Source organism: Somniosus microcephalus, chromosome 10, assembly GCF_052327205.1.
Source record: "Somniosus microcephalus isolate GS21.2 chromosome 10, FLI_Smic_1.0, whole genome shotgun sequence".
Taxonomy (NCBI): Eukaryota; Metazoa; Chordata; class Chondrichthyes; order Squaliformes; family Somniosidae; genus Somniosus; species Somniosus microcephalus.
In genome coordinates, this window is record NC_140996.1 from 11,063,311 (window position 1) to 11,083,681 (window position 20,371).

At 47.2% G+C, this 20,371-nt stretch overlaps 1 protein-coding gene across 1 annotated transcript in view; it reads right to left on the bottom strand.

Moving 5' to 3' along the window:
• The window catches only part of ipo5 (importin 5), a 66,591-nt gene extending 48,310 nt beyond the window's left edge, over nt 1–18,281 (bottom strand). The window contains exons 1-2 of the mRNA XM_085998436.1: nt 18,122–18,281; nt 3,713–3,793 (exon numbers count right to left, since the gene is read on the bottom strand). Of these exons, the coding sequence (XP_085854562.1) occupies nt 3,713–3,793; nt 18,122–18,199 (159 nt within the window). The 5' untranslated portion in view covers nt 18,200–18,281. The remainder of the gene's footprint in view (nt 1–3,712; nt 3,794–18,121) is intronic.
• Nucleotides 18,282–20,371: the final 2,090 nt, after the last annotated feature.

The window sequence follows — 20,371 nt, forward strand, 5'->3', positions numbered from 1 at the left end:
TGCCGCAAAACTCCTGCCGAATATGGCGGGAGTCGATGTCAGCGCCGCACCCAGTCGCAAAGCCCTGGGGGCACCAACAGGAGGCGCAAAGGCACCCAATTTCGCCCCCCAAGGTTTTTTTATGCTCAAAATGAATCCATGTTGGGGAATCAAAACATTCCCTTTCCGAGTACCCAATATCAAATACTGCCGTGTTAGGTACAACACTACCATGTGCACGGTAACACTCCCTGTACTCGAGAGTGAATTATTCAATTTCACACATCAAGCATCTGCACATGTTCAAATGTCAACGTACAGGAAACTGAGTGCAGTCTTGTTACATGGAGTCATTGTCTAGAAAGATCCTTCAACAACCCCGATATATAAAAAAACTGGCGCAGAACTAGATGAATTGATTTTATATAGGAGATTTTTTTAATTTGCTTATAGGATCTGGGCGTCGCTAACATTTGAGCCCATCCCTGGTGGTGGTGAGCCACCTTGAACTGTTGCAGTCCGTGTGGTGAAGGTGCTCCCACAGTGCTGTTAGGGAGGGAGTTCCAGGATTTTGACCCAGTGACGATGAAGGAACGGCCAATATACTTCCAAGTCAAGATGGTGTATGACTTGGAGGGGAACTTGGAGGTGGTGGTGTTCACATGCGCCTGCTGCCCTTGTTATCCTAGGTGGTAGAGGTCGCGGGTTCGGGAGGTGCTGCCGAAGAAGCCTTGGCGAGTTGCTGCAGTGCATCTTGTAGATGGCGCACACTGCAGCCACGGTGCGCCGGTGGTGGAGGGAGTGAATGTTTAAGGTGGTGGATGGGGTGCCAATCAAGCGGGCTGCTTTGTCCTGGATGGTGTTGAGCTTCTTGTGTTGTTGGAGCTGCACTCATCCAGGCAAGTGGAGAGTATTCCATCACACTCCTTACTTGTGCCTTGTAAATGGTGGAAAGGCTTTGGGGAGTCAGGAGGTGAGACACTAGCTGCAGAATACCTAGCCTCTGATCTTCTCTTGTTGCCACAGTATGTGTGTGGCTGGTCCAGTTAAGTTTCTGGTCAATGGTGACCCCCAGGATGTTGATGGTGGGGGATTTGGTGATGGTAATATCGTTAAATGTCATGGGGAGGTGGTTAGACTCTCGCTTGTTGGAGATAGTCATTGCCTGGCACTTGTGTGGCGCGAATGTTCCCTGCCACTTATCAGCCCAAGCCTGAATGTCGTCCAGGTCTTGTTGCATGCAGGCATGGACTGCTTCATTATCTGAGGAGTTGTGAACGGTGCTGAACACCGTGCAGTCATCAGCGAACATCCCCATTTCTGACCTTATGTTGGAGGGAAGCAGCTGAAGATGATTGGGCCTAGGACACTGCCCTGAGGAACTCCTGCAGCAATGACCTGGGGCTGTGATGCTTGACCTTCAATCACCACAACCATCTTCCTTTGTGCTAGGTATGACTCCAGCCAGTGGAGAGTCTTTCCCCTGATTCCCATTGACTTCAGTTTTACCAGGGCTCCTTGACGCCACACTCGGTCAAATGCTGCCTCGATGTCAAGGGCAATCACTCTCACCTCACGAATTCAGCTCCTTTGTCCATGTTTGGACCAATGAGGTCGGGAGCTAAGTGGTCTTGGCGGAACCCAAACTGGGCATCAGTGAGCAGGTTATTGGTGAGTAAGTGCCGTTGGTTGCAAGTTGTTGGATAGAAAAAAAAACTTTTTTGACTGGTTTTGTTTCAATTAGGGATCAGATTATCCAGAACTACAACTTTCATGGCAGGATTCCTTCACCACCAATGGCCTCCCGCTGTGCTGCCTCCCCTCACCCTTCCGTTCACAGAAGCACCTGTATCTTGCAAAATCGTGAAATCAGGAATTCATGTGCAGAAAGTTGGGTCCCTGAGCAAAGCATCCAGATCTATGCTGAAAAAAGAAAGACCTTGCATTTTGTAGAATTAATTACTTTTGAAAAATAGGTCATGGTCGTAATGTAGACAAAGAAAAGCTCATTATCTTTCACATTCCTTAAAAGGACCTCATCGATTTCTTTTGTCTCCAAGATAAAGACTATCCATGCAGCTGTCCCCTCAGCTTCCTCCCATCCCCAGACAACATCATTGCCTCTGAATTGCATGTCTTTAATCTCCTGTACGAATCTCTCCAGTCTGGATTCCACTCCAACACAAAAACCGCCCTGGCCAAAAGCACGAATGACATCCTCCGAATGTGATGCCCTCCCCCCCACCCACCCCCCCCCTTGCCCTTTCCACAACATTTGATGTGCTTGACTGTGCCAGCCTCCTCACAATACATCTGCTCCAATGTCTGTTGATTCTATTCCTACCTATCCAAATGCAGCCAGCTCATCTCGAGCAATCGCTTGCCTTCATCCGCGCGCCCCCACGTAGACAAGGACAACTGGTGTTCTCCAGAGGAACTGCCTGATCACCATCACTACTCAACTGAAAAATGGCCAGACCCTAAAGAATCAATGCCTATAGAAGAGGAGGGTAACAGATATTAAGAGTAACTTCATAAATGTCTTTTAAAAGTATGATATTTTCATCATCTGAACAACTGCATACTATGAGAAGAGATTGAGCCTATACTCTCTGGAGTTTAGAAGAATGAGAGGTGATCTCATTGAAACGTACAAGATTCTGAGGGGGATTGACAGGGTAGATGCCGAGAGGTTGTTTCCCCTGGCTGGAGAGTCTAGAACTAGGGGGCATAGTCTCAGGATAAAAGGTCACCCATTTAAGACTGAGATGAGGAGGAATTTCTTCACTCAGAGGGCTGTGAATCTGAAATTCTCTACCCCAAAGGGCTGTGAATGCTCAGTCGTTGAGTATATTCAAGGCTGAGATTTTTGGACTCTAGGGGAATCAAGGGATATGGAGATCGGGCAGGAAAGTGGAGTTGAGGTCGAAGATCAGCCATGATCTTATTGAATGGTGGGGCAGGCTCGAGGGGCCGAATGGCCGACTCCTGCTCCTATTTCTTATGTTCTAATGTAACAAAGAAAAATAATTCAATTGTTGTCCTTGTTTTCAAATCCCTCCATGATCTCACCCCGCATCCCATCTCTAACCACCTCCAGCCCTACAACCCTCTACACGCCTTCAATTCTGGCCTCCTGCGCATCTCTGATTTTCATCGCTCCACCATTGGCGGGCGTGCCTTCGGCTGCTTAGGCCCCAAGCTCTGGAATGCCTGCATTAAACCTCTCCGCCTCCTTTTAAGACACTCCTTAAAACCGACCTCTTCGACCAAGCTTTTGGTCACCTGTCCCCATATCTCTGTGGCTCGGTGTCAAATTCTGTTTGATAGTGCTCCTGTAAGGGCCTTGGGATGTTTTACGATGTTGAAGTTGTTATATAAAATGCAAGTTGTTGTCCTACATTCTATTAAAATAAAGCAATTAGGCTTTAATAAGCAGCCTCCAAATTGGATATCTTTTAAAGTAAATAAGCATTTAATATGTTAGGAGTGGTGGATGGTAAAGTACAAACTATTTTTTTTGGTGGCGTGGAAGAGAATCAGACCGTTGCTCATATTGAGATATAGTTTCAGAATCCCCACTCGATCCTTTCATACATCCCGAAGATGAAAGAATTGAAACCAGTTTTGCCTGCTCAGCCTGCACTGAATCGGCCCTAATCATTTTGCTACTCATTCACCGGTGAACTTTTCAATGCTGGGATAAAGGGAAAGTAACGTTTTTGATAATTACCTCTTCGGCAGCTGCTGTATTCCTGAGTGCTTGCAGAAGGAACGTCACCTTCGATTGGCCAGGGATATTCTCGTACGTCTCCTGAATAACAGAGATTAAACCATGGGGCATTATTTAAAATTCTCTATGTACAGACACACTTAGATTTTTTTTTTTTTTTTTTAAAAACACTGAAGTCTCAAGTTGAGCAACATTTTAAAAAAATCACTAATAGTTTCAAAATTCTATTTAACTTACAAAATACTGTGTGTGGGGTGGGGGAGAGCCTTACCTGTTCAAGCTAATCATTTACTATCACAATTGAAACTCGCCAAGAGGATCTAATACTTCAGGTCAAGATTCATTAAATAATAGTGAACAAATCTCAACTAATAGTCAGGCTGCCCCTGCGAGGTTATCCACTTTGGTGTCAAAAAACAGGAAGGCAGATTATCTGAATGGCAATAGATTGGGAGAAGGGGAAGTGCAACGAGACCTGGGCGTCCTTGTGCACCAGTCGCTGAAGGTAAGCATGCAGGTGCAGCAGGCGGTTAAGGAGGCAAATGGTATGTTGGCCTTCGTAGCGAGAGGGTTCGAGTACAGGAGCAAGGATGTCTTGCTACAGTTGTACAGGGCCCTTGGTGAGACCACACCTTGAGTATCGTGTGCAGTTTTGGTCGCCTTATCTGAGGAAGGATGTTCTTGCCATGGAGGGAGTGCAGCGAAGATTCACCAGACGGATACCTGGGATGGCAGGAATGACATGAGGAGAGATTGGGTCGATTGGGCTTGTACTCGCTGGAGTTTAGAAGAATGAGGGGATCTCATTGGAACTTATAAAATTCTGACAGGACTGGACAGACTAGATGCAGGAAGGATGTTCCCGATGGTCAGGGAGTCCAGAACCAGGGGTCACAGTCTAAGGATAAAGGGGTAAGCCATTTAGCCATGGTGTGGAGATGCCGGTGTTGGACTGGGGTGGACAAATGTAAGAAGTCACAACACCAGGTTATAGTCCAACAGTTTTAAGTGAAATCACAAGCTTTCGGAGCGCTGCTCCTTTGTCGACCTACAACACAGACTACGCTAAGAGACTCTGCCGTCGTACCTCTCGCACACTTCTCAACCATCTCGTACACCAGCTCTACAGCAGACGCAGCAACCTTGAAACCGAGAGAGTCCATGTTCTCAGCCTGTGCTCAGGACACAGCAGACCAGCTACGAGACACCGCCAAACAGACGAAGCAACAGAACTACACTGCCTACATGCACACCAAGAACAGGAAGCTTGAGAAACTCGGCATCACCACCAGCAGCAACCAAGCCTCCCCCGGTACCACGGTTGAAACCACAGGGAAGTCCATCGTCAACTTGTCCGACCACACCCTTCAACCAGACGAAATTGAAGTTCTCAGCCGAGGGCTCAATTTCTGCCCCACCACCAAAATGGACCCCGTCGGTCTCGCGGCAGACAGAGGAATTCATCAGGAGAATGAGGCTCCGGGAATTCTTCCACAAATCCCAAGATGTCAGCAGCGAACCCAATGAGACAACCAATGATCCGGAACAGCAGACAGAGGGATCCGCAGTGCAGCAACCGAAGAAGAGTCAAATTGGACCCCTCCGGAGGGTCGCTGCCCTAAGCTTGACATGTATGCTCAAGCTGTCAGGAGATGCATCAACGCCAGATTCATCAGCCACACTCAGGACAGTCCAGAATGTCACCCGAGCACAACGCAACGCCACGCCATCCACGCTCTCAAGACCAACCGCAACATCGTCATCAAACCAGCAGACAAAGGAGGAGCCATCGTCATACAGAACAGAACGGACTATTGCAAAGAAGCATACCGACAACTGGACAACCAGGAACACTAGTTACCCGCAGATCCGACCAAAGAACACACCCGACAACTCAACAGACTGATCAAGACCTTCGATCCAGACCTTCAAAGCATCCTACGCGCTCTCATCCCACGTACTCCCCGCGTGGGAGACTTCTACTGCCTCCCAAAGATACACAAAGCCAACACACCCGGACATCCTATCGTATCAGGCAACGGAACCCTGTGCGAGAACCTCTCTGGATAAGTCGAGGGCATCCTGAAACCCATCGTACAGGGAACCCCCAGCTTCTGTCGCGACACTACAGACTTCTTACAGAAACTCAGCACCCACGGACCAGTTGAACCAGGAACACTCCTCGCCACGATGGACGTCTCGACATTCTACACCAGTGTCCCCCACGATGACAGCATCGCTGCGACAGCCTCAGTACTCAACACCAACAACAGCCAATCTCCAGACGCCATCCTACAACTCATCCGCTTCATCCTTGACCACAATGTCTTCACCTTCGACAACCAGTTCTTTACCCAAACACACGGAACAGCCATGGGGACCAAATTCGCACCCCAATACGCCAACATCTTCATGCACAAGTTCGAGCCAGACTTCTTCGCTGCACAGGACCTCCAACCAACGCTATACACCAGATACATCGACGACATTTTCTTCCTATGGACCCACGGCGAAGAATCACTGAAAAGACTACACGATATCAACAAGTTCCATCCCACCATCAAACTCACCATGGACTACTCCTCAGAATCGGTTTCATTCTTGGACACACGAATCTCCATCAAAGACAGACACCTCAGCACTTCACTCTACCGCAAGCCCACGGACAACCTCAGGATGCTCCACTTCTCCAGCTTCCACCCTAACCACGTTAAAGAAGCCATCCCCTATGGACAAGCCCTGCAAATACACAGGATCTGCTCAGACGAGGAGGAACGCGATGGACACCTACAGACGCTGAAAGACGCCCTCGTAAGAACAGGATATGACGCTCGACTCCCGACGGGCCACAGCAAAACAAAAATAGCATAGACCTCCTCAGAAGACAAACATGGAACACAACCAATAGAGTACCCTTCGTCGTCCAGTACTTCCCCGGAGCGGAGAAACTGTGCCATGTTCTTCGCAGCCTTCAACATGTCATCGATGACGACGAACACCTCGCTAAGGCCATCCCCACGCCGCCACTACTCGCCTTCAAACAGCCGCCTAACCTCAAACAGACCATCGTTCGCAGCAAATTACCCAGCTTTCAGGAGAACAGCAACCACGACACCACACAACCCTGTCACGACAACCTCTGCAAGACATGCCAGATCATCAACACAGATACCATCATCACACGTGAGGACACCACCCACCAGGTACATGGTACATACTCATGTGACTCGGCCAACGTTGTCTACCTCATACGTTGCAGGAAAGGATGCCCGGAGCACGGTACATCCGCGAGACCATGCAGACACTGCGACAACGGATGAACGGACACCGCGCAACAATCGCCAGGCAGGTGTGTTCCCTTCCAGTTGGGGAACACTTCAGCAGTCAAGGACATTCAGCCTCCAATCTTTGGGTAAGCATTCTCCAAGGCGGCCTTCGAGACAACGCAAAATCGTCGAGCAGAAACTGATAGCCAAGTTCCGCACTCATGAGGACGGCCTCAACCGGGATCTTGGGTTCATGTCACGCTACATGTAACCCCGCCTGATGTAGGGTCACCCAGACTCGAGTCATCGTTGGCTTGTTCTCTCTACACAGATGCGGCCGGACCTGCTGTGATTTCCAGCAAAAAAAATGTTTTTTTGTCTGTTTTTTGTTTTTCCATACAGACCCCAGCATCTGCAACATTTGACCCCTTGTGGCCCCACCTCATTGTTCTTTGATATAATGTTTTCCTGACTAACCTGTTTGGACACCATTCACACCTTCGATTGCTGTGATTATCTCTCTGCCGAGGTGTGATAAATGGCAGTTAGAAAGATTACCTGTAATCATCTGGCATTATTCTCTGACTATATAAGCTGTGTCTTTATGTATCTCTCCACTTCACCTGACGAAGGAGCAGCGCTCCGAAAGCTTGTGATTTCAAATAAAACTGTTGGACTATAACCTGGTGTTGTGTGACTTCTTACATTAAGCCATTTAGGACAGAGATGAGATGGAATTTCTTCACCCAGAGAGTGGTGAACCTGTGGAATTCTCTACCACACAAGGCAGTAGAGGCCAATTCATTAAATATATTCACAAAGGAGTTGGATATATTTCTTGAAGCTAAAGGGATCAAGGGATATGGGGAGAAAGCAGGGACAGGGTACTGAATTTGGATGATCAGCCATGATCTCATTGAATGGCGGAGCAGGTTCGAGGGGCCGAATGGCCTACTCCTGCTCCTATCTTCTATGTTTCTATGTTTAAAACAGGTTTCTTCGCACAGATATGGAATCAAAATGAAGAAGCCACAAAGTTGCTTAATACAACTGGCACAGTGTCAGCTGAGGCTCAGTGAGTAGCCCTGAGTCAGAAGATTGTGGGTTCAAATCCTACTCGAGACTTTAGCACAAAAATCGAGGCTGACAAAGTGCAGTGCTGAGGGGGTGCTGCACTGTCGGAGGTGCAGTCTTTCGGATGAAACGTTTAACCGAGGCCCCGTCTGCTCTCCGGTGGATGCAAAAGATGCCATGGCTCTATTTTGAAGAGGAGCAGGGGGAGTTCTCCCTGGTGTCCTGGGGCCAATGTTTATCCCTCAAATCAACATCACTAAAAATCAGATTATCCGGTCATCATCACATTGTTGTTTGTGGGAGCTGGCTGTGCACAAATTGGCTGCTGCGTTTCCTACATTACAACAGTGACTACACTTCAAAAAGTACTTCATTGGCTGTAAAAAGTGTTTTGGGACGTCCGGTGGTCCTGAAAGGTGCTGTATAAATGCAAGTCTTCCTTTCATTACAGGCGATTCATTTATACCACTTCTGCCACAGGACATGTCCTCACTTCACCCCCAAAAATAATGCAAAGACAAAAACTGAATAAACCGAATGGTGGAGAGCTGCAAGTCACCACTTCTCCACCCTCAGCGAGTATTCTTTTTTCAAAAGACAATTGCATAGGATTGCACCCCGCCCCAATTCTACTGCAATAGAGAATTGACACGAGATAACTGGCAGGGCCCAACCCCCCCAAGAACAAATTGGATCAATGCCAGGGTTCATATTTCGCACAGCATAGATTATGGACCATTCACTTTTTCAATGATTTTAAATCATCCAAACGAAGCTTTCTGAGCAACTGTAGCAGAGGAAGCAAAATAAAACACACAGCATCTAGTTCATTTTCCATGGTCTGCACTTCTACCAATGATCAGGTTCACAATCAAATATTTCAGCATTGTCTCTGTCCTCCTGATCATTGTATCTGCTTTGGCTAGCAGGAAAAGTTTAGGCGAGTTAGAATCTCCATCAAAACACTGATGCCTATGAAACAAGAACGATTCAAACCGCACAGGCACAGTTTAAAACTTCTGTGGCAGACGATTAGATTTTTGTTGTTCCAGAGTATTTAATGTAGCTGGGTGGCTGCTACCTTTAAATGAAGCCAACTCCCAATTCTTAGATCCATCACATTATCTGGATTGCTTTGAGAATCCCAAGGAAAAAAAAAAAGTGAAATGCTTCTGGCAGGAACGGTTTAGTCACAAGCTGGGCAACTACAAGCCACTGGGACATGAATACGTTATTCCTGACCAGCAGCTTATGCAGTTAAGTATTTGGCATCCAACCAGATCAAGTTTGACTCAAGCCTGCCAGTCACTCAAGCTTGTTTACCTCAACTGAGCAAAACTTAGGTTACCAAATGCAAAGACAATCCTACTCCGATTAGCCCGCTGTTACCCAAACACAGGCAGGTTTGCAGTCACAACCAGCTCATATACGCACCAACAAGTAACATCACGGCAGCGGAAGGCAAAAGGGCTAATGGAATTGTTAGCCTCTATCTCAAGGGGGATGGAATACAAAGGGGTAGAAGTTGTGTTCCAGCTGTGGAGCGCGCAGAGGAGACCTCTTTTAGAGCACGGCCTGTAGAGAGCGCGGAGGAGACCCCTCAGAGCACTGGGTTCCGTTCTGGGCCCCGCACCTCGGGAAGGGTATACTGGCCTCGGAGGGGGAGCAGCGCAGACTCACCAGTTCGATACCGGGGATAAAAGGGTTAAATTATGACGACAGGTTTCACAGACTGGGCTTGTATTCCTTTTAGTACAGAAGATTAAGAGGTGATCTAATTGGAGGTGCTTAAGATGATTAAAGGATTTGATACAGTAGAGAGAAACTATCTCTTCTGGTGGGGGGAGTCCAGAACAAGGGGGCATCACCTTAAAATTAGAGCCAGGCCGTTCAGGGGTGTCAGGAAGCACTTCTTCACAAAGGGTGGTGGAAATCTGGAACTCTCTCCCTCTCCCCACACAAAAAAGCCGTTGAGGTTGGGGAGGGGGGGGGTTCAATTGAAAATTTCAAAATGGAGATTGATCGATTGTTAGGCAAGGGTGTTAAGAGATACGGAAACAAGGCGGGTAAGATAGAGATAAGATACAGATCAGCCATGATCTAATTGAATGGTGGAACAGGCTCGATGGGTTGAATGGCCTCCTCCTATTCCTAAAGCAACAGGTCAAAACGGGACAGTCCTTCAGTGCAGGGAAAATCCGTTATAGGGAAAGGGAATTAGCCATTTGCACTGAGACAGTAAAAATACTGAAGAATGGATAACACAATTACAAGATTTGAAATGCCATCACACTAGATCTCCCAATGGCTCAGTGGTGCAAATTCACTGTTCAGTGTGTTAAAGAGTTATACCATAATAGGCAGTGCATCAACTTGACTGAGGCACTCAAACAGGCTCACTTGCTTAAAGGATTCATCTTCACAAGCTTTATTGCCCTTTAAACAAAGGGAATCAAGGTATCAATGCTGGTTAACCTCGTGACAAATAGGATGCTCCAAACACTAGTTCTTCACTGTTCAGAGCACCTAACCACGTGACAATGGGAGTCTTCAGGCTGATGTGCAAGATCCTGGAGGGACAGACAACTCACAGGTCACTTTGCTAAAGCTCATTGCCCAAGGACCGGTGTTAAGCATTACTGACTTTTGTTAAATTGTATTCGCCTACAGGGAGAGAGTACAAACTCCATATTGAACACGCAGAAAATCTACCGTGTGTGGATTTCACTTCAGCTGATTTGAAGACTGTTAAAACTATCGGGTATAAAACCTGGTTATTCTGATGGCTCAACGAGCAAAGTGGTAGTCAGCTAAACAGACCAGGTGGATTTCCCACTCCTGGTGCAGAGACCTCTGCTGTAAAGTCTCAACAAATGTCAAAGACCGGATGAAACAGAGGTTCACCAGGTGATTGCACAGTTCACTCCATGGTTCGAGCACAACTGACTTCAGCAACTCTAGGCTAGAGGGAAGAAGTGCCAGATCTGCACTCCCAATTGCTATCCAACTCCCTCCACCAACAAATGGAGAGCGCACACGAGTTGCCAGGATTATGGAGCTATACCTCTTGGGGGAGAAAGCAGATGGTTTAGAAACAAAAGGCACCGTAGCAAGTGTGCTGTGATACGGAGCGGCGAGGTCCCCCAGTTCAATCGGCTACCCAATGCCGAGTTTATTCATCTCGACTGGAGCAGCAGAGCAAGAGCTACGATGGGTCTCCGCTTCAATATGCTGCCGGTTGGGACCACACAAAAAACAGCCCACGATTCCCACTCTTCAGCATTGTCCAATGACGGAACGTCTCGACAAACGTTAGTCTAGGACAGGATCAAATGTGGCTGCGATGCCCCCGTGTTCACACATGAATGATAGCAAAATACTGCGGATGCTGGAAATCCAAAACAGAAAATGCTGGAAAAACTCAGCAGGCCAGGCAACTTTCATCCCCATTTCCCAGCCCCCGAACTGGCCTTTTAAATTGGTTTCACTTCCTGTGTTTTTTCAGTTCTGACGAAGGGTTGCGACCTGAAACGTTGACTCGGTTTCTCTCTCCACGGGTGTTGCCTGGCCTGCTGAGTTCTTCCAGCATTTTCTGTTGTTATTTCACACATGAATGCTGGCCAGTCAGAAGAGGAAACAAGAGGGGGCTGACAGCACCTGTGGAACTCGACCCCAGCAGTTCGTCTTTTCAAGAGGTAAGGGGAAAATTTCGGAGGGGGGGGGGGCAAATAATTGACAGCTCAAGTTGGAACATAAGAGGGGAATGCAAGGTAAAGGAAATCCTAGGCTACTAGTAATGCTCTTTCAAATTGTTAACGCACTTTAAGTTATAATGGCACCCATTATCAATGACTACCCCAACCTAACATTTTAGACTACCAATGGCAGTGGGCCTCCTTTCACAGATCCTGCACAGTCCAGTGATCACTGTTAACACCCCACCAGAACCCTGAATAAAAGATTTCTGAACAGAGGTACAAAAAAACCTCTCCTGCCAGGATTACAAAATTCAGTAAGCATTAGCTCATCTATTTTCAGATCTTATAATCAATTGTCTTTTAAGAATGAATGTGCTGATTATTAAAAGTGTTGCCACTGATAAAAGACTGGCTTTGATGACAATTCAGTGTCCTACAGCAGCTCAGTCCTGACTAGACACATGAAGCTTACTGAATACGTAATGAAATTCCCCACCAGGCTTAAGAATAGAAACTCAAGCATTTTTAAGAATGAATGAATGAACAAACTGAATCACAAAGAGCTCTCGTCTGCAATACAAAAGCCTGCTTGGAACTCGGCAGTGCTCTGTATGGTTTGAGGCCCACACCACAATCTAGGCCAACACTCCAGTGCAGCACTAATGGAATGCTGCATTGCTGGAGGTGACACCCTTCAGACAAAAGCTTAAACTGATGCCCCCTTTGCAGCTTTTAGTGGGCATTACAGATACCATGGCACCATTTATAAGAGCAGGGATTTCTCAATGTTCCAGCTAAAACATTTGTCCCTCAACTAATATCACCCAACAGTTTTACTCGTCATTCATCTCATGACTGCGGGACGTGGTTGGTGCAAAATGTCTAATTGCCTACATGACAGACCTGCATTTTAAAAAGTATAAATGCTTTGAAATATTGATATTAATGGTACTATATTTTTGCAACTATTATGATAAATGAGTGTCTTCTCACTTGGAATTTTGCTTTTTTTAAAAATTTGTTCCTGGGATGTGGGTGTCGCCGGCAAGTCCAGCATTTATTGCCCATCCCTAACTGCCCGAGGTGGTGATGGTGAACCGCTGCAGTCTGTGTGGTGAAGGTGCTCCCACAGTGCTGTTAGGGAAGGAGTTCCAGGATTTTGACCCAGAGACAGAGACAATGAAGGAATGGCGATAGATTTCCAAATCAGGATGGTATGCGACTTGGAGGTGATGGTGTTCCCACGTGCACTTGTCCTTCAAGGCAGTGTTGTCATTGAAGCCTTGGTGAGTTGCAGCAGTGTGTCCTGTAAATGGTGCATACTGCAGCCATGGCGCAGTGGAGTCTGTGGATGTTTAAGGTGGCCGCTCATCAAGTGGACTGCTTTGTCCTGGATGGTATCGTGCTTTGAGTGTTGTTGGAGCTGCACCCATCTGGGTAAGTGGAGAGTATTCCATCACACTCCTGCCTTGTGCCTTGTAGATGGTGGAAAGGCTTTGGGGAGTCAGGAGGCGAACCACTCGCCGCAGAATACCCAGCCTCTGACTTGCTCTGGTAGCCACAGCATGGTCAGCCACTGAAATAGTGCCATTGGATCTTTTACGTCCACCTGAGAGAGCAGGCGTGGCCTTGATTTAACATCTTATCCGAAAGGCGGCACCTCCAACAGTGCAGCGCTCCCTCAGCACTGCACTGGGAGTGTCAGCCTGGATCATCAAGTCTCTGGAGCGGGACTCAAACTCACGATCTTCCGACTCGGAGGCGAGAGTACTGCCGACTGAGCCACGGCTGACAACTTGTAATAATCTACTGTACACAGTATAATAGTATTATATAAAAGCTATATTCATTGAGAAATAAATCCTGATATTGTTCAAATTGCTGATGAATTTAACTGAAGCCGAGAAATAATTGATTTGATTTGATCATACAATACTGTCAACATTCCCATCAAGGACAGGGGAACGGAGCCGAGCGGCGAGTTAAAACCCGCCTTTCATCTCTGGTAGCTGGGCTCAAGTGGAGCGAAAGTCTACTCTGATTACTGAAAATAAAACCCATAAAACTGCTGCCATTTTGACAATCTTCTACAGAAGTAACAAGTGAACGGATGCAAAACAGAAAATCATAAGGTACGGCGTAGCACAAGTGCTTTTCGGCAGTGGAGGAGAAGTACAGGAAACTTTGGTTTATCCGGAGGTTAACTGTCCGGAATGCTCGATCCACCGGCAAAAATCAGGAGCCGTTTCGTTAGGTTTTTTTTCTTTTTGTTGCTTTTTTTCCAACCAGTCAGGCTCTGCAAGGTCTTGCTGAAGCTGTTGCTAAGCTACAGAGACGCTTGCAAGGTACGGCCGACTGTTTAGAAGCTGTTGCTAAGCAACAGGGTTTGTTGCCAGATACGGAGCTCAAAATCTCCATATGTTTCAACATTAGCGCTGGTTTGTCCGGCAGTTTTGATGGGACAGCAACAGCTCGGTCCCGTCGGTGCCGGATAGCACAAAGTTTCCTGCAAAGTGTTTCACTCTGCTCCCCTCAATGCCGTGACTGACCTGTGCCTGCTCATAGATGCAAAAATGTTTTATTTACCATTCTCAAGCATTCCTCACAATGGAAGCACAAAGTTCATCAAATGGAAAACTAACAAGATACCATCACATTTAACACAGTCCACTCCTATTTTGGGACACCATCTCAACGCAATGATGTTTTACCATCCCACATACTTTTACAGAGTGAACATATCTGCTAAGTTGTAATTCCAGGAATTAGTCTAATGCCACACCTTCCTCGGCTGGAGAACAACATAGCATTAGGTTAAAAAATCACAGATCCATGGCTGTCACCAATCTACCTTCACTGAAACAAATGAGATCAAGGAAAAGCACAATTTGGTCAGGAGTTGATATTCCACCTGCCAGTGTAATAACCTATTTGCACAACTCAGGAACTCAGACACGGCCGTAATAAATATTGCAGCACAAATATAGCCTTGTTGAAAACTTTATATGATAAAAGTTTCAGCATTACATGGAATATGAACCTGTTTCCTATATTTTAAGTTGTTTTCTCAGTCTAATCACAAAAGTGCCATCTATGGTAACCCTCAAGGGAGTAGTGATTTATATTAACTACAGATCCCACAGCACACCAGGTGTAAACTCTCTATATGCAGTGAATGTCGAACATCATTCCCCCTTTAGTTTTTCTTAAGACACACATGCGATAATCATGTTCCACTTAGACTGCACAAAGTGGAGGAGAAGCATCTGGGAAGGCGAACCCCTCGAGTCTCTGCCGGGAGCAAGCGGAAGCCAAGCGCAGGCAGCGCAAGTCAACCCAAGCACCCCACCCACCCGCCCCTTCAACCACCGTCTGCCCCACCCGTGACAGAGACTGTAGGTCCCGCATTGGGCAAGCAAGTCATCCTCGGTTCCGAGGGACGGCCTAAGAGAATCAGGTTACTATGCAATGATAAGTACAGCCAAAATATAAATGCATTTAAATTGTAGAATTAGGCAAGGTTACTGCCAAATTCATAACATTCAAAAGAGCAGATACAAAATAGAATTTGAAACTTAACTAGACAAGCTTGATTTTCCACATTATTAAAAGTCTTCATAAAAGACTTGCATTTCTACAGCACCTTTCATAACCTCAGGACATCCCAAAGTGCTTGACAGCCAATGAAGTACTTTTTGAAGTGTAGTCACTGTTGTAATGTAGAAAACGTGGCACAGGTCACACAAACAGCAATGTGATAATGACCAGATAATCTGTTTTTCATGATGTTGATTGAGGGATAAATATTGGCCCAGGATACCAGGGAGAACTCCCCCGCTCTTCTGCGAAATAGTGGCCATGGGATCTTTTACGTCCACCAGAGAGCAGACGGGCCTCGGTTTAACGTCGCATCTGAAAGACAGCACCTCCGACAGTGCGGCGCTCCCCGAGTACTGCACTAGAGTGTTAGCCTAGATTTTTGTGCTCAAGTCTCTGGAGTGGGACTTGAACCCACAACCTTCTGACTAAGAGGAGAGGGTGCCGCCCACTGAGCCATAGCAAGTCTTCTTTGTAGATCCAATCCTTATTCCTAAATACTACACCAGTGCAAATTAAAATGACGTCATTGAGACAGTGCTTCAAGTTGTAAGTAACTTATTAAGTGGGACAGACTTAGAAAGCAAAACTGAAAACAAATTATTCAAATTGCTGCCCCATTTTGAACCAAAGCATTTTTCCAAACGAATTTTCTAACACGACTTCCTGAAGACATCGGCAGCTTGCTGAGGTATGGCTCCATAGCTATCATTTGCCCTTCCATTAGCTCAAGTCACCATTTCTAACATCACATCTAATCCCAACCTGAATCCAGCCTTCGTTTTACCTCCACACACGTATTGATTAGGCGTCAAGCATTTTCCCTTCCCCTCTAACTCAGCAGCAGCCTTTAAAATGGCAGCAATTTCAATTACACCTGTTCTTCTGAAGACAATTACACTCTTCACAACCTATTGCTTCATAAAAGGATGCAAGGCAATGCAAGTACACACACATTGGGGTTACAATTAAATTAATGCATTAAACAAATTTGCACATTACAACAAAAACCTCACCAATTTATAGTGAAAAAAAGCTATAAACATGCAATTGCTTTAAAAAGTTAAAAAGTGTAAATCTACAGGAAAATGTGTGTGGAGGAAAACAGTTTTAGGAACAAAAATCTTCATTTCCCAGAGCTTGTAGTTAAAAATAAGTAAAAAAAGTTTGGGCCACATCTTTTTAAAAGTTTAGTTCAATCCCTTCACTGCCCGAATACAAAATAAGATTAAACCAGAACAGCGTTACATTAGAGAGGCGCCATTGATGCTCGATTCCAAACACAATTTAAAAAGGGCCTCTATTAAAAATCCTATATTCAACCCGCTAGACTCCATCCACTCCCGCGGGCCAGGCATCCCATACACAAGAATCATTCAGCACAGGAGGCCACCATTCGGCCCATCCTGCCTGTGCCAGTTTTTTGAAAGCGCTCTCCAATTAGTCCCACTCCCCTGCTCTTTTTCCATAGCCCTGCAATTTCTCCTCTTCAAGTATTTATCCAATTCCCTTTTGAAAGTTACTATTGAATCTGTTCCACTGCCCTTTCAGGCAGCACATTCTGGATCACAACTCGTTAAATCTATATCTATAAAAAATCCTCATCTTGCCTTTGGTTCTTCCCCAATTATTTTAAGTGTGTCCCCTCTGGTAACTGACCCTCCTGCCAGTGGAAATCACTTCCCCTTATTTACTCTGTCAAAACCCAATATAATTTTGAATACCTCTAATAAATCTTCAATAGCAAAATACTGCAGATGCTGGAAATCTGAAATAACAGAAAATGCTGGAAATACTCATCAGATGAAGGGTCCCAGACCTGAAACGTCGACTCTGTTTCTCTCTCCACGGATGCTGCCTGGCCTGCTGAGTATTTCCAGCATTTTCTGTTGTTATTTCCAATAAATCTTCCTCTGCTCTAAGGAGAACATTTCCAGCTTCTCCAGTCTCTGCACATAACTGAAGTCCCTCATCCCTGGTACAGTATAAAGATTAAACTATTGCACCCCACAGTATAAAGATTAAACTATTGCACCCCACAGTATAAAGATTAAACTATTGCACCCCACAGTATAAAGATTAAACTATTGCACCCCACAGTATAAAGATTAAACTATTGCACCCCACAGTATAAAGATTAAACTATTGCACCCCACAGTATAAAGATTAAACTATTGCACCCCACAGTATAAAGATTAAACTATTGCACCCCACAGTATAAAGATTAAACTAATAAAAACAAAAAATGCTGGAAATACACAGCAGATCAGGCAGCATCTGTAGAGAGAAACAGTTAACGTTGCAGGTCGATGACCCTTCGTATTTGGCTTTAAGATTAAACTAATGTCCCTTCCCCCCAAAATATAAACCTTAAAATTAATCTTCCCAGTAATCAGCACATAGTTAACCCTACCAAATCTTCCGTGTTTTAATTAAATCTAGTCCCAGCTTCTGCAGACAGCTGAAGTTTACAGGCCGGTAGGGAAGTTATCTGTACAAAAAGAGCCCCAGCACCACATGGGCGGATTGACTGCAGCGCCAGTCAGCCACACGTGGGCCAGGCTGGGGCCCGGGGCCTTCTCCTCAGCAACAATTACTTGGCATTGGTTGGTGGGGAGAGGTAGGGAGGAGGAGATGGGGGGGAAAAAACAATTCTCATCGTCTCCTGCTGGAAGCAGCACAGCCTGAGGTAGGCCCCAGACACTCGCCCACTCCCACTCGCTGATGCCGAAGGTTGGAGTCCGCCCCAAAAATAAAAAAACCCAATTCTTTACCTCCGCCTGTTTCCTGACCACGTTGTCAGGGCTGAGGAGGTTGCCGAGCAAGAGATAGAACTGCTGCTGCTCCGCCATGGCGCCGAGAGAGAGTGAGGGAAGGAGGGCGGGGAAGGCAAGGCCGGCTCGGCTGACCTCGGACACCCGGGGCGGGACCAATGGGAAGGGGGCGGGAGGGACGCTGACGTGAGAGGGACGCGCGCGCACGCAAAAGCCCGAAGCCGGCGTGAGCGCACGTAAAGCCGGGCGGCGTGAGCGCACGTAAAGCCGGGCGGCGAGCACGCAAAGCCGGGCGGCGTGAGCGCACGTAATGCCAGGCGGCGAGCACGCAAAGCCAGGCGGCGTGAGCGCACGTAAAGCCGGGCGGCGTGAGCGCACGTAAAGCCGGGCGGCGAGCACGCAAAGCCAGGCGGCGTGAGCGCACGTAAAGCCGGGCGGCGAGCACGCAAAGCCAGGCGGCGTGTGCGCACGTAATGCCAAGCGGCGAGCACGCAAAGCCAGTCGGCGTGTGCGCACGTAATGCCAGGCGGCGTGCACGCAAAGCCAGTCGGCGTGAGCGCACGTAATGCCAGGCGGCGAGCACGCAAAAGCCCGAAGCCGTCGAGCAGGAGGAGCCGGTTAATGGACGGTCGGGCCGGGCCCACTCTGAGGGTAACGATATGTGCTTTCCCCGCAGGGCGGGGGTGATGGACGGCGGAGGCAATGACTTGGGGTCTCTCACGCCGTTGAGTGAGGCGGGTGTTCTGTCACCATGGAGACGGCTGGCCTTTTGACGCCTCCGCGTAAACGCCGTGACGCGTAAGCCCGGCTGGGCGGGGCATCCGTTAGATTGGCGCGTGCGCATTGCCGATTCAAACTAGCCAGCGAGCGCGCGGTGATTGGAGGCGGGTGACGTCGGTCGCCAGGCGGCGCCTCCTCCTCTTCTGATTGGCTGCAGCACAGCGCGCCAGAAAGTGACGCCAGCTCATTCACAAAAAAATGTAGCGCGTGGGGTGCGGGAGTGGGATGATGTCACCCTAGTAGCAAGACTTGCATTTTTGATATTTTAAGACGTCCCAGAGTGTTTTACAGCCAATGAAGTACTTTTTGAAATAACAACAGAAAATGCTGGAAAAACTCAGCAGGTCAGGCAACATCCGTGGAGAGAAATTTGAGTTGACGTTTCGGGTGGAACCCTTCTTCAAAACTGGAAAGAAAAGAAAATAGATCGGAGGCAGGGCTGCGATCGGACAAAAGAATTAAAAGTAAAAGAGACAATAAAAAGTAATCGAAGCCAGACGTAATAGGCTGAGATTAGGTGTGAAGTGTACTGGCAGGGCAAGAGATAGCTGCCAGGTGTGAGAGAGAAACAAAAGGAAAGGGGAGGGGGGGAAGGAGTGGAAAAATTACAAGAAAAAATGTAATAGGGGCTGAGGTTATGATCTGAAATTGTTGAACTCGATATTGAGCCCGGAAGGCTGCAGAGTGCCTAATCGGAAGATGAGTTGCTGTTCCTCGAGTTTACGTTGAGCTTCCGTGGAACAATACAAGAGGCCAAGGACGGTGAGGTCCGAGTGGGAATGGAGCGGTGAATTAAAATGACAGGCGACCGGAAGCTCGGGGTCACCCTTACGGACTGAACGGAGGTGTTCCGCAAAGTGGTCACCCAATCTGCGTTTGGTCTCCCCAATGTAGAGGAGACCGCATCGTGAGCAGCGGGAAACGCGGCAGCCAATTTGTGCACAGCAAGCTCCCACAAACAGCAATGTGATAACGAGTAGATAATCTGTTTTTCGTGATGTTGATTGAGGGATAAATATTGGCTCAGGACACCTGGGAGAACTCCCCTGCTCTTCTTCAAAATCATGCCGCGGGATCTTTTACATCCACCTGATAAAGCGAGGCTCCTTCTGCTCTAACGTCTCATCCGAAAGACGGCACCTCTGGCACTGCTGCACTCCCTCAGCACTGCACCGGGAGAGTCAGCCTAGATTTTTGTGCTCAAGTCTCTGGAGTGGTACTCTGAACCCACAACCTTCTGACTCAGAGGCAAGAGGGCTCCCCACTGAGCCACGGCTGACACTGCGAAAGGTAGCGTGGGAAATGGGTATTAACATATTCTGGATAGGAAGGTTTGTCTGCCATCTGCAGTCACCAGTCAGGATAGCTGCCCGCCTGTTCACTAGTAGTAAAGATATAGCTAAATTATTTAAATTCATCACCAGTGGAAATCAGCTGGTTCAGGCTTAAAATCATCAAACCTCCATAAAA